The sequence below is a fragment of the Pinus tabuliformis genome, chromosome 6 (assembly GCF_031772625.1).
Source record: "Pinus tabuliformis cultivar Carrire ecotype Pingquan chromosome 6, CPIR1, whole genome shotgun sequence".
NCBI classification, from domain to species: domain Eukaryota; kingdom Viridiplantae; phylum Streptophyta; class Pinopsida; order Pinales; family Pinaceae; genus Pinus; species Pinus tabuliformis.
The window spans coordinates 53,765,567-53,780,479 of record NC_142292.1 but is presented as its reverse complement, the minus strand read 5'-3'; the positions used below and the strand labels follow the sequence as shown (position 1 = coordinate 53,780,479).

General features: G+C 40.3%; 1 protein-coding gene across 1 annotated transcript in view; it reads left to right on the top strand.

The window, feature by feature from the left end:
* Window positions 1–14,913, top strand: part of LOC149257186 (uncharacterized) — a 132,894-nt gene that overhangs the window by 70,575 nt on the left and 47,406 nt on the right. The window contains exon 4 of the mRNA XM_089413693.1: window positions 2,460–2,562. Coding sequence (XP_089269819.1) covers window positions 2,460–2,562 — 103 coding nt within the window. The remainder of the gene's footprint in view (window positions 1–2,459; window positions 2,563–14,913) is intronic.

Here is a 14,913-nt window from a genome sequence, read left to right as displayed (position 1 = left end):
CTCCTTCTAATCACCTCCTTAACTTGCCTCAAGACCTGTAGAATCTGTGGAGGTACTCTGATGTGTACCAACCTTTAGAAGAGCTTCAGGAGAATTCGTCTTCTACTAGGATACTCCTGTTACCTTCAGATCTTCTGGTTGCTTCAAAGTTCAGGATAATAAAACAGACCAGATTTAGGAATATCTTCACACCAAAACAAATCTCAGAATATTTCCTTGGAGAAATTCGGTGACCTGCCTTAGATGACTTTTGGTGCTTCGTAACTCTACCTCCAGCTACAGAAGACCTCGACTCTCTTAAGAAACTTCACCAATATGCCCTCAGAGACTTGGATTGCCTGCCTCAAATGATCTCGGGGTGCCTCAGGCTCCGCCCTAAGCTGTAGTAAACTCTTCGTGCCGAAATGGATGGAGAGTTGCTCAGATGAAGTTGCACAGCACTGTAAAGATCGTTGGTATTCTGGTGAGCTGCAAGCGCCCAGTCGAGCCCGGGAGTGAGTGAGCTGCAGGGCCGAGTCGAGTTGGGTAGGGGAGCAGCCCGCGTTTTGCAAAATTTCGAATTGGAACGCGCATTAACTCTCCGCCACGCGGATTCTGTCAGCCAACTCCGATCCGATCAAATCATAAATTTAATTCGGGATGGTGGCAGAGGTCGCGGAGGTTGGCAGAGGAGGGAGGAATGGCTGGTGGTCGGAGCCGGACGTTTTTCCGGGCGTTGACGGAAACCGGGCCATTCTACCGCCTAGGTAGACTACTCCCTTTTAAAATACCATGGGCAATTACCATGGGTTGTTTCTAAAACCTCTTGTCAAAAGTAATATTTACCTTTCACGTAAGAGCTTTTGTATCCCTGTTTTTTCTTCAACATTTAAAATACCATGGGCTATTACCATGGATTGTTTTTAAAACCTCACGTAAAAAGTAAAACGTATTCCTTTTGTTTTTTTTTTCCTTAACTTTTTAAAATACCATGAGCAATTACCATGGGTTGTTTTTAAAACCACGGGCTTCTCCACGTAAAAAGTTTTAAATATACTTGGTATGAGATTTTGTATCCGTTTTGTTTTTTCTTTTACTTTTTTTTTCTTCTTCTTTTTTAAATTTATTTACTTATATATTTTTATTTTGGTTATTTTTTTTAATTAATTAATTAATTTTATTTTATTTATTTATTTATTTTTTTTTATGGCCAAAGGCCTAGAAAAAGGAGAAAAGGAGAAACTCCCAAATTCTGAGCAAAATGCTTCAATTGTACGGCAACAAGGTTGACGAATTTCAATAGCCAAGGACTTGGATCGGAGAACGAGCTCTCTATGCACCGGTTAAGCAACCTAGAGGACCGAACTGCTCTGATACCAAATGAAGCGAACAAAGTTCCTTCTTAAGATTAATTACTCCAGAATACTCAGAATATCAAGATATCCATGAAGATATAAATATAATATATTAAAATGAATGAGAAAGAATGATGATGAATTACAATGAGAACGAGAGGCTTGCTTATATACCACGCAAGCATCTCTTCATGAAGAGTCATGTCTTATTAGACATGCCTCTTCAACCTAATTACTACTTAACTAATAATTAATTATGATTATTATCATTTACATTATATTTATATTATTTATATATTTTATTCGTTACAGTTGTGACGAACTGTCCGGTGGAATATCCACGGCAGTTTACGGATCAGATATGGAGATATCTTATTGTACTTTTCATTGTCTCAGATGCTCTATATTTATGGGCTTTTATTTTGAATGGAGATTGAGAATACATGTTATGTAAATCATATCTGTCACGACTAGTCCATTCGCCGCTACTAGTCCTTTTGGTCATATATGGACATGTTACAATTTCTTTCACCCTTCCTTTTACTCTTTATCAAGAGGATTTGTGATTAGCTTGTGTTTATCTGTCACTCCTAAATGTCTTTCAATGCCCTTTGAATATCTGGTACAGGAACATTTTTTCTAAATTATGTTCATTGCTGGTTGGTGTAGTTCCTCAATTTCTTTCTGTCTGTTGCATTGTTTCTGACTTAAATGAGTTTTACATATCTGTTAGTTTGCTTATTTGTTATTTTTGCTGGCTCTCAATGAGCTTATTCTTGGTCACGCTGCAAATAAATTTGGGTGTTAAAGGCATAATCACTTTGGATCAGTTTGAGGAATTTCCAATATCTTTGTGGCACTTGATGAGCTAGAGTATAGATACAATGAAAATAACTTATGATTTTGATTAATTTATTGAAGGTCAGATCCCTGAACGGGTACAACTTTCAACAAAACTTTTTGACTACTCCATGCGGATTGAACTAGTGATCATTTATAAACCTACTTCAAAAAGCAGTAGACTGTGAAAAGTCTTCTTAAGAAAGACAAGTTGCCCAACAAAAATTAAGATCCCAAAGTGTGCTGAATGGGCACTTTCTGACATATTCTTCATTCTTTTGACAGGTTTAATGGGTTTAATCCACCTCCTGCCCGTGTCTTTGCATGGAGGGTACTGGAACTGAAGGGCGAGGGAATTCGAGATGAAGAGGCAATCGCTATAGCAGATGTGAGCTATTTCATTTTGCCATAAAAAATAATTTAATGGGAATTGTCTCTATTGAAAAGTTATCTTTTGAGGTCCTCTCATTTGGCTGATAATCCCTTCTCACAAAGATCTCTTTCTATTTTATTTCATGTTTCATTTCTGTAAGTCGTGTCTAATTAAAACTGCTTTTTTATCCTTGGTTAATTTTTTTTAATGACACTTGAAAGGTGATTATATTGTTTTCATAAAATACCATCTTTCTTCCTATTCAAGGTTTGATTAGACAAGGATAACTGCTATGGATTTAGCTTTGTAAGTTTAAAATGTAGAAGTGCAGCATGTGGAGTATTCTATGTTGCATGAAACTTTGAAACAGGTACAAATTGATACTTTGAAACATGATGCTTTAAACTTCTAAGAAACAGGGTATTTAAAAATTATAAAATATAAATATTTCAAAATATAGGTGTTTTTATTAGCACATTAAAAAGGTTTGAAGGAAATGATCGAGAAACATAGTATGATAGACATAAATTACAATCTAGAGGAAATTGATGTTTATATAAACTTTCGTAGGTGATTACTTTGTGCAAAATCCAAAATCAGCCCTGAATCTTTTTCCAGGGAAATCCTTGTGAGATCTTCTGCTCTTCCCGGGAATATCCAGATGGAGATAATATAAGTTTATTAATGTCTAACAGATGACCAAACTTGGTCAATGGAATTGCTTAGTACATAAATGGTGATAAACAATGGAAATGCGAAATCCACTTACACAAAAGTGGACAAACTAATCTATCTCATCTAAGCATAACTTTCTTAATGTCAATAAGAAACACAAAGCTCAATGGCCATCTATAGTAGTGTTACTAAACCGGAGGGACTTGAACAGATTTGAACCTCTGACTTATGTCCCTTGTTGGAATAACATACCTTAATCAGATGGTTCAACTGATTGACATAACCCTTGGGGCTGAAAATTCAGCCTTATATATTAGGCTATATCTGCTAAAATTTTAGCTATTTTAGTCTCACTGCTTTTTCCTTATGGTTTTTTCCAGGGGCTATTGCTGAAAATTCTTTTGTCCAAATTTTGTGGGTTTGCTTGTGTTTTATCTCAGCAAAAGGAAAATGTAGATTGATCATTAGACTCTTGTGTTTCAATTTATGATATATTCATTTTTATGACAGAAGCAAATAAACATGTGGTTGGGCATTAAACATGATGAAACTTCATTAAACTTGAAACTGGGGTGGGTCTAAGCAATCAATTTCTATATGGTATCAGAGTTAAGTGGGTCAAAATGCAGAGAAAGGGAACAAACGACAATCAAAATCAACAAGCATACACATGGATTTGTGAGAGAGATCAACAGTTGTTTACCTTTATTCATATATGGACTTTGTGTTGGGTTGAGCAGGTCAAATGGCTACAGGTTTGAGGGTTGAGGACAGGTTGAATGGGGTTGATAATTTTAGTCCATGGAAGGAGAGGATTGTCTTGTTGCTTGAAGAATTTGAGTTGTGGGACATTGTTGAGAAGACAGTGACACCACCCACTACTTCTGATGAGTTGGCCAAATTCAACAAGAAGAATGTCAAGGCAAAAGAGACTTCTCCTAGATGCCATCAAAGATCACCTCATTCCCCATGTTTCAGGGAAGAAGTTTGCTTATGAGATGTGGGAGTCCTTAACAAAGCTTTACCAAAGTACCAATGAGAATAGGAAAATGGTATTGCGGGAAAAATTGAGTACCAAGATGACCAAGACCGACACAGTTTCATCATACCTCACTAAAATCACTCAAGTGAGAGATGAGTTGGCAGCAGTGGGAGAGGCCATTCTGGACGAGCAGTTGGTTAGGTCAGCCTTGAGTGGCTTTTCCAAGAAGTGGGATGTCTTTATTGATGGGATTGTAGCCCGTGAAAATCTTCCAGATTGGGGGAGATTGTGGGATGATTTTAATCAGGAGGAGATAAGATGAAATGCCAAGAGTGGAGGCCAACATGGTGGGGATGATGAGGAGAATGTTGCTCTTGTGGCAAAGGGCAAAAAGAAGTCCAAGAAGGGTGCCATAAGTGGGACCAAGCAGAAGGGTAAGCAAAAGGAGAAGGAGAAGGACATGAGCAAAGTGAGATGCTTTGCTTGTCAGAAGATGGGACACTATGCAGTTATGTGTCCTAACAAGAAAGGGAAGAAGAATGTTGCAGCTTCAGCAAAGGTGGATGAGTTTTCCACAAAGTTCGAGGAGTTTTCCTTGGTGGTTAGTCTTTCCACTAGTGTTACATCTTCCAGTATATGATACATTGATAGTGGAGCTTCACGCCATATGGCAAGTGTTAGGGAACACTTTATAGATCTTAATGAGAGGGCCATAGATCTTGAGGTAGTGCTTGGTGATGACACTATAGGAAGGGCAATTTGTATTGGGACCATATCCTTTTAGAGGAAGTCATAGCCTCCCATGATAGTGACAAAGGTCTTATATGTTCCGGGGCTGAAAAAGAACTTGATATCAGTTTCCACTATTGAGGACAAGGGGTATGAGGTTGTGTTCCGTGATGGGCAGGTTCTCATGTATCCTAAGGGATCTAGTATCACTTCGGCCAAAGTGATTGGAGTTCGTCATGGGAAGCTATACAGGCTCATGTTTCAGCTAGCTAGAGCATTGGTTTCTACCACCAACAATAGTGACTTATGCGAGTTGTGGAATAGAATGACGACCCACTTACAACATGGGGCTCTGAGAGTATTGAGAGAGATTGTTATAGGATTATTAGATTTCAGTACTAAGCACTAGGATTTGTGCAAGGGGTGTGCATTGGGAAAGCATGTTGGAAATACTAAGAGGGGGGTGAATCAATATTTCACATAATTCTAATCAGATAAGCAACATCACATCACATCACAAGACAATTTTACGTGGAAACCCAATGCAGAAGAAAACTAGGGAATGCTTTCTAATATATTTGATGAGTACAATAATTGACCAGCACCAACTGAAGGGAAGCACTTGTTCGAAATACCGAGGGGGGTGAATCAATATTTCTTTACAATTCTTATATCATGCTAGTTAGGATCACTAGCTAACCAGAACACAAGATGTAGAACAAGAAAATAATTTTATTAATGAAAATAATAAGGACTCCAATCCTCTTATACAAAAAATCAAGCTCCAACTTGTACAACAAAGTCTTTAACTCGAAGGCTCCAACCTTGAATGAGGACTCCAATCCTCAACTACAAATCCAGTCTCCAACGTGGTCTCTCACAAGGCTCCAACCTTGTATGAGGATTGTTGAAATTCATTTGCAAACTAGAATTTCGGATCATGATAATTACTTGTGACTGTTATATATGTTTTCATTTAGCATTTACTTCATTCAATTAGGTTATCAAGAAATTATACAAGTACAATGCACAAAAATAGACAAGTGACACCAAAAATTAGGCTAGTGGCCAGGGCCAACCCCACAAGGGGAAACCCATCAATCCTTTCCTTATAGAATCATTAATCAACAGGAGAAATCCAAGTCACAAATGAACTGACTAGTTGACCAAATACCAAGTGCCAAGTCAACCCTCTTAAGATGTTACAATGCTTTTCCTTCAGAACTTTGTCATCCACATAAAAGCCTCAAAATTTCACATAAGAGTTTCAGACTTTGAACTTCGAACTACCTCAAAAAACCTGTTCAAAACTTCACATAGGTATGATGGATGTATGCCCAGTTAGTCTCCTGTTTTTAGCCTCCAAGAATCCTTCTTCTTCGTTTTGGATCAGATATGAGTGTGTGATTATGATGATCAATTGAGGGATGCGAATGGGCTATATATAGTCTTCTCCACAAGCGAATGGGTGCCACATGTAGTTGAGACGACTTGAGGGGTAGGAGGGCCGACTTGGCATCTTGGTGAGACAAATGACACTTGACAAATTTAATATTTATTTCTTTTACAAGGGACATGAAGAACAAGCCCTTCTAAATTTTCTTTTGACTCATAATAATTTTTGTTTGACTCTTTTTGACTCTAAGCATCAAGAACATGCTTTGATAAAAATAATATAATAAATATGACATTATGAACACTTAACCTAGTTACAACTTCAACACAACCTCTTAACTAGGGAGGTATTCATAACGACTCAACATGATAATCTCATGTTGAAATATTCATGTAAGAAAGGATCCAAATTGATAAGCATCGTTGATGGTAACATCATCATAACCGACATTGTCAAAAATACCAAGGCCTTGACAAGCAACTTTATCTCTCCCCTAGATCAGAGTGCAATGTTGGGAGGCATTTAGTAGGACACCACACCACCTCTCCAAGGCACATACTCCACCTAGGTTCACCAAAGTATGTCCTCCATAGGACCATTTCCTAATCCATTGTCACAATGTAGCAACAAAACTGTAGCTTGTTGTACTTTGTAATGTAAAATACACAATTTATTGTAGATAATATTTTTATTATTAATATGATTGAATGTTACAATGAGGGCCTGCTTATATACCCAGGCAGGTTCCCCTTCATGATTGGGCATGTCTTTTTAGACATGCCTTTTCATTTAACTAATGACTATTTTCTGTTAAGGAAAAATCGTAATTTTCATTGATAGTGAAAAATTACATATTGTAGATGTTGTGTCGCATATGCTGTAAAGTGCGGCGATTCGCCCATCCAAAAATATCAGAGTTCAAAATGGCTCCACGCAGGGAGAATAGTTTTCAAAATATACATCATAGTTTCAAAAATGCTCCACACAGGGAGTTGCAGTTTTTGTTCTGTCCTTATATACAACAAGTATAATTGTGATATATATGTATTGATAAATATGCCAAAAATAAAATGAGACCATGTAGAGACAGGCCCCTCCGGGCCCCTTATGCTCTGAAGTCCATGTATGGTCAATGATAGTATTGATAGTGTTCACTGTCCCTCTGTTCTTGTATCATCCATGTACCTCGAGGCCGGTTCGCAGCTTCCTTGGAAAGCTGATCGGAAATCTGGTTGCGCTCCCTGTATATATGACGACAAACAAATAAATCAAATTGTGCTTTAAGTTTGTGTGCCTCTTCCAGAATGTGCCTCAGAGTATAAGCATGACAAGATGAAGTATTGTTTATCCAGTTGATAATAATCTTTGAGTCCCCAAAAATTTGTATGTTTCTGCATTGTTTTTCTAAGGCAAATTGTAGGAGGTGTCTGAGAGTAATGAGCTCTGCAAAATTATTTGTACCCATTCCCAGCCCCATCTGAATTTTGTAAAAGTGAGTATCAGATAGGTAGAGTATAGCTCCCCCCACCCCCCCCACCCGTCATCTTGTGTTGACCCGTCAAAATAAGCCCAGGGATAGTCTCTGTTGATAGCCTCAGGTATAATAGTCCTGGTGGGTGGTGTAACGTCATCATCAGGTAAGAGATGATAGATGGCCAAAATGCGGGCAGAGATGGTGTGCCATCTAGGAATGATGTTCAAGAAAATAAGATGGTTCCGAGCTAACCAGATAGCCCAGCACATGAGGAGAGGAAGGTTTTTGGCTTTGTTCGGGGTCACCGTTGCCCACCAAGATAGCCAAGCTTCCTTAGCAGTTTTGCCTTGCCATTGGCTGGGGGTATGAGAGGCGAGGAGGGTTGAATGCCAGAGGTCCACAGTGATCGGACAGAATAGGAAGAGATGGTCAATGGATTCAAAGCTTTTTTTGCAAAAAACACACCAAGATGGACCGTGGAAGGCTCGTTTAATGAGATTATCTCTCGTGGGGGCCTTGTTCCTGAGCATTGTCCACATGAACAGTCGCGTTTGTTGGAATTTCTAAGTCTAACCGTTAGAAATTCTTCCTGTACTATCTGATTTATTTCTTCCTACTTGTTCAATTACTTAATAAGTTATTTACCATGTAAATACTAAAAATAAATACAATTATAGTATCAACACATATAGATCATCAACTGAAAGAAACAAGCACATAAGTGACACCGTTGTTTTTGGACTAATGTCCCCGGAAAAACCCATTGCAGGAAAACCGGTGCAGCTATTCAGAGGGTTTTATTTTTATGCAGTTTCAGAGCCCTCGGCAGTATTACCTCTTAGTCGGAGATAGATATTCCGGCTAAATCACGGGATGAACGATCCCACAACAACAATACAACTTCTGCTGCTCTGCGTCACCCTGATAGGGACTGCGTCACCCTATCCAGCTCTCCAGCTCCAATCTGTCCCACGAAAAATCTTCCAGCGCTGCCTCTAAGGCCTGCGTCAGCCTCTCTAGCCCAACGTCAGCCTATCTAGCCTAGCGTCAGCCTCTCGTGGCTCTGCGTCAGCCTCTGGAACCTCTGTGTCTCACACGCTGGCCCTCACTAGCTCTGCGCAACTCCTGGTTGCCTCTGCGTGGCCTCTGGCTGCCTCTGCGTGGCCTCTAGCTGGCTCTGCGTCAACCTCTCTCGGCTTCTGCGCTGATCCTCCCAGTACTAACTCTGCCTCTTTGCTATGTATTCACTGCCCCTCAGCTACAACTCAGATCACTTCACTCAATTTCCTCAGCAAACCCTGCCCTAGAAAATCGAGTTCTTGATCTCTCTTAGTGTATTCTCCAACTGACCCTCAAGCCTCCTCTTATACTTTTCTCGTTGGTCCATCAACGGCCGAGATTAAATCTCTAATCAACGGCTAAGATTAGGTTTGGCTTGATCCATGACTTTTGGACCATTCTAACTCAGTTTTATACTAATTCACATTAATATTTTATTTTTCCTAAGTTTAGACTTAGGAACTCCATTAAAAATATTTATTATTTTAATATCTCCCAAATTGGTTAGATTCTGCCCAAACCATTTCCGGGTCTTGGAGATCTCATGTGCTTTTGCCTCTCCACCAATTTTCAAGGCTAGAGCACATCCTATGCTACCCCAAATCAACACTCCATCTTCGCGAGGACTGTGCTCTTGTAATACTCCTCACTGAGTATCACCCTAATCATCCAACATCGGTCCCTGTGTTGATGCTAAGCCACTGCCACTGTTGCATGTGTACGACAGCTCCCTCTGCATCCGTGCTGTTGCCCATGGCCCTGCCACTGCTGCATCTGCACTGCATCCCCTCTCATCATGCTGCATCGTGCTGCCCATAGCACTGCCACTGCTAACCACTGCACTGCAACTCAGTTACTGAGAAGTAAGTAACTGATCCTCCCAACTCTGACATCTCTGTCAGGCTAGAAACACTCCCGATGCTGAAGCTCCCTCTGTCGCTGACAAGTGCTCCCTCTACTGACCTCTGCGCTACTGCAACAACTCCATGCATCTTGCACTGTTGCCTCACGCTGTCCCGGGACTCCTGCACTGTAGCACCCTTTGTCACTCCATCCGCATTCGTCTCTACCGACATCCGCCAGTCCTGCTACTTCTCTTCGGGGCTCCCGTAGCAAGGTATAATCCAAGAGGTTGGGTACCTCAAGGATCCTGCCCCTCATCGTCTGTAGTCTGTCTGACTATAGCTCGATGTCTCCCCACTTCCTCTTAAGTGGCGCATTAACACTCATGGCATAGTCGTCATCTGCCTCCACTTCTTTCTCCGCCCTCGCTGGAGCTGCCTTGGTCTTAGAAGCCTCTCCCTTGCTCTTCTTCCTCGGACACTGGTTCGCATAGTGACCCAGTTCCCCACAGTGGAAACATTTGACCTTGGAGAGGTCCTTCTTTCATTTCTCTTGCTTTCCTGCAGATGCTAGGGCAGCATCCTCCTCTTCCTCCTTTTTGATTTTGACCCCCTTGCCGCTGCTTCCCGCCTTGGTCAGTCGTCTGATCTCTTCTTGACGAAGAGCCGCCCACAGTTCCTCCCAATCCAAAAGGCTTGCCCTGCCCAGTAAGCTCTGGACAAATACCTCCCAATCCTCTAAGACTGCGTTCAATGCGGTCCTCACCAACATCTCCTCATCTGGTGTGGCCCCTATGGAAGTCAACTGGTCCCGAATCTCTGTCAATCGCCCGAGGAAGATATCTATCTGCTCTCCCCTCTGCATCTGGTATGACCACAGTTGATTTTCTAGAAGCATCTTCCTCTGCACGGAAGTATGCTGATACAACTTCTTCAGGGCATCCCACATCTCATTTGCCGTACCCTTCTCGGCAATATGTGGTACCACATGATCCTTGACCCCGTCAAGGATGATGCACTTAGCCCTGGCCATTGCCTCTTCGTACTTCTCATTTTCAGCCGGGTCAACTGGGATCGCTATCGTTTTCAAGGCGAAGTGTTTGATGCGATACCTGTCTAGAATGGACAAGATCCTGGCCTTCTAGACTACGAAGTTCGAAGCTCCGTCCAATCTATCTTGATCTCTTAGCCCATTCATTGCCATTTCACCAGTGTTGATAATATCGCCGAAATATTGGCGATATTCGTAAATATCGCGATATTTTCGGCGAGCCGAAATATCGTCGAGAAAATATCGCGATATTTTTGGCTTCCGAAAATATCATGATATTTCCGAAATATCACCGATATTTAGGCAAAATATCGCGCGACGATCCAATATATCGCTGGGAGACAGTAAAAAAAATCCGCGCGGGTTATAAAATTCTGATTTTGGTTTTTTATCCATCATTTTCATTTTTGATTGTTGGAGAAGGAAGGGGAGAGCTAAGTGCTTGCTGCCAGGGTTTGAGTGTTGCATAGCTATTATCGCCAACAACGAAGATTTTGTTGATCTAAGCTTCAAGAACAGTGAAACAATTTCATTTCTTCCATTAACAGGTATGTTCAAATAAACCCCTATGTTAATGAATTTTTTGTTAGTTTTAGGATTGTTCTTGCTTGCCTATTTGCCTACAATCATTTTGCTTGTTTTTTTTTTTTTTTCAATTTGAAAAGATTTTCATGCCCATGAGTAAATGCAAGGGTTTTAACTTCTTAAGTTTTTAACTTTTCTCCATGTTTGGAGAGCAAACTCCATTTTTTTTGAGTTCATAGCTACAGAGGCTATTTATTATATATTAGGGGTTCATCTCTATAAAATTTCTTCATGTTAGAAACTAGTTTCTTATTGTGTAATGTGAACAGTGAGGTAGGTTTACCGTTTGCCTTCGAAGTGAAATGATGTGCTCAATATTGGATGTTGTGTAATGCCTTCGAAGTGAAACGTATTCCTCCTCTTATTGACAAATTTCTTGAAGTATGTAGCCATTGTTGAAACTGGACTGATAGGGAATAAGCAATAATTTAACAAATTTTACTCTACTGCTTTCTGTGTATTGGAAGGGCTAGAAAAATGTCTCCTTGTGGGACAACGAAGGTCACACCATTGTTATATGTAAATATTTTTGATTTGATTTTAATCGGCAAGCAAATTTTGAATTTTATCATTTCATTTCACATTGCAAAATTGCAAATAATGTAGCAAAAAAACTGTTTTGTAAAATGATGTGGTTATTACTTATTAAGTTATTAATTCCAATTTTTTTTTGGTGCCCTAGGTTTGAGTTAGCCCACTACAAAATACAAATATGCCAAAAGCCTTGGACCCATTTTGGGAGTATGGCAACCCTGATGGTGGGACAAATTGTGCATATCTTACATGCAAATTTTGTGGGACTAGGATGACAGGTGGGGTTGTCTCAAGAGCTTTTTGTAGACTCTGTGGACATGATGTTGGGATTTGCAAAGTTTCTAGTCCGGAGCTTATACAAAAAGCTCTTGAGGCAATTGATGAAGAAGACAAAGAAGGGGGAGGCAGAAAGAAACAAAGCTGAACGTGCAGGTAGATCTTTCGGGATATCTTCTCTTGATTTTGATGTTGAGGGTAGTGGGAGGGGCTCCACAGCTGGCACATCATCACCTGCTATTGCTAGTGCGAGGTCATCATTTTTTGTTCCACGAACAGGACATGGAGCACAACCTGGCATAAAATCGCTTGTTAAAAAAAAGAAGCAAGAAGCAGATAGAGTCATGGGGAGGTGTATTTTCTGGAGCGACTTACCTCTCAGCATCACCAAAACCAATCCATTTTGGCAGCCAATGTGTGATGCTATTGCTGTTGTGGGCCCAGGGTACAAAAGTGCCACATATGAGGAGTTGCGGGGGCCAATTCTTCAAGCAGAAAAGCAGGACATCAACTCTAGATTGGCGGAGTTGAAAAAGACATGGGAAGTTACTGGATGCATAGTGATGTCTGATGGTTGGACAGATAGGAAGGGTAGGACCCTTCTAAATTTCTTGGTACATTGTCCTAAAGGTACCATGTCTATTAAATTGTTGGATGCATCAGAACATATCAAAGATGCAGCGACGATATGTGAGTTGTTAGATGGGTTCATTCGAGAAATTAGTGTGCAGAATGTGGTGCAAGTCATAATAGACAATGCAGCTAATTATGTGTTTGCCAGCAAGATGCTTATGGAGAGGCATCCCACATTGTTCTGGACTCCGTGTGCATCACATTGTCTCGATTTGTTGCTTGAGGATATGGGGAAACTCTCCTTCATCAAGGAGGTGGTTGATATGGCTAGGAGCGTCCCCAAGTTTATTTATAACCATGCTTTTGTTCTTAGCCTCATGAGGAGGTTCACTAGAAACAAGGAGTTGCGGCGTCCTGCGATCACACATTTTGCCACAAACTTTATTACTCTTCAGTCTCTGCTTTGATGTCAGTTCGAGTTGAAGCAAATGTTTGTGTCTGATGATTGGTGTAATTGTAGATACAACAGGAGACATGACGGAAAGCCATTGCAAAAATGGTGTACTCTGAGACGTTTTGGCGTGGAGTAGAAGAAGCATGCGCAGTTAGTGAACCTATAGTAAAGGTTCTCAGATTGGTGGATGGGGAGAAGCCTGCAATGGCTTATTTGTATGAGGGCATGGATAGGGCCAAGGAGGCCATTCGTTCTTATTATGCAGACAAGGGTTCTGTTGGCCTTGATAGGCAGATGATGTTATGGGATGTGATTGATAGTCGGTGGACAGGGATGCTTCATCGACCCATTCATGCAGCAACACTCTTCCTCAACCCCGCATTTTCATACAAATGCGGCTTTGATTTTGATGGCGAGGTGATGGAAGGGCTCCATTCCTGTATTCAGAGGATGGTACTTGATCCTGAGCTTCGTAGCAAAATCAATCGCGAGATACAGTATTATCGGGATTGTGTTGGCCTATTTGGCTTTGATGATGCTATTAGGGAAAGGACCCTCTTCATGCCACGTAAGTGACAAGTCATCACTCATTAGAAATTAGAATTTTCAATTTAGAATTTCCTTACTTATAATTCTATTTTTTAAAAATTCAATTATGTAACTTTTATTTGAAAGTTTAATTATGTTTTAAGTTTTTGAATTTTTTATTTCATTATTTTGTTGTAGATATTTGGTGGTGAAGCTATGGTGCAAGGGCACCAAATTTGCAGAAATTGGCCATACGAATCTTGAGTCAAACATGTAGCTCTTCAGGGTGTGAGCGCAATTGGAGTGTATTTGAGAAAATACACATAAAAAAGCGCAACAGGTATAACTTTGAGCTCCAGCCTTCAGTTGAGCAATTACACTTATTGTAATTTTTAATTTTTAATTTATGACCTTCAACTTTCAAGTGTCAAGACTCAAGAGTCAAGAGTCAAGACTCATTAGTTTTTTTGACACTCTTACAGGTTGGAGTTTGCATGCCTCAATGATTTAGTATATGTGCATTACAACATCCGACTTCGAGTGAGGCAAATAGAATCACCAATGGATACAGATGCCATTTTCTTAGACAATGTTGATGTATTGTCTCAGTGGAGGGTGGAGTCTGAGCAGCCCATCTTGGAGGAGTCACCTTCATGGTTAGAGCCAGTGGCAGATGATCCATTAGAACAGGGGCAGCAAGAGGAGGAGGAGGAGGACACTGTGGGAGCATCAACATCAACACCATCTGCTATAGATATAGGAAAGCATAGCCCCATACCTAGCACTCATTATTTGACATTAGGTGCAGAGGCAGGGTCAGGGCCTTCTACTACTAGGGGCAGGCCTGGCAAACAGCCCATCATGCTTTCCCGTAAAAGGGAGAGAGGGCAGTGATTTCAGATAGATAGCTGCTAGTTTTATTTGTTATGCTACATATAACTCATGATGATGAGATACTTTTATATATGTGATGTTATTTTGTATTGGTTCTCCACATTTGAGTCCTTGAATGGACAATTATCAGGGATCAGCAGGATTTGGTATCGCCTTTGATGTATCATTTCTATTTGACATCATATATATCAGTGCTTTCTTCATATTTATGTGCCAGTGTGTTTATTTCATGTTGTTATTGCTTTATATGTTTAAAAATCTGAAAAAATGAATATATTATGCATTTTTTATGCTTGCCGATATTTGCGGATATT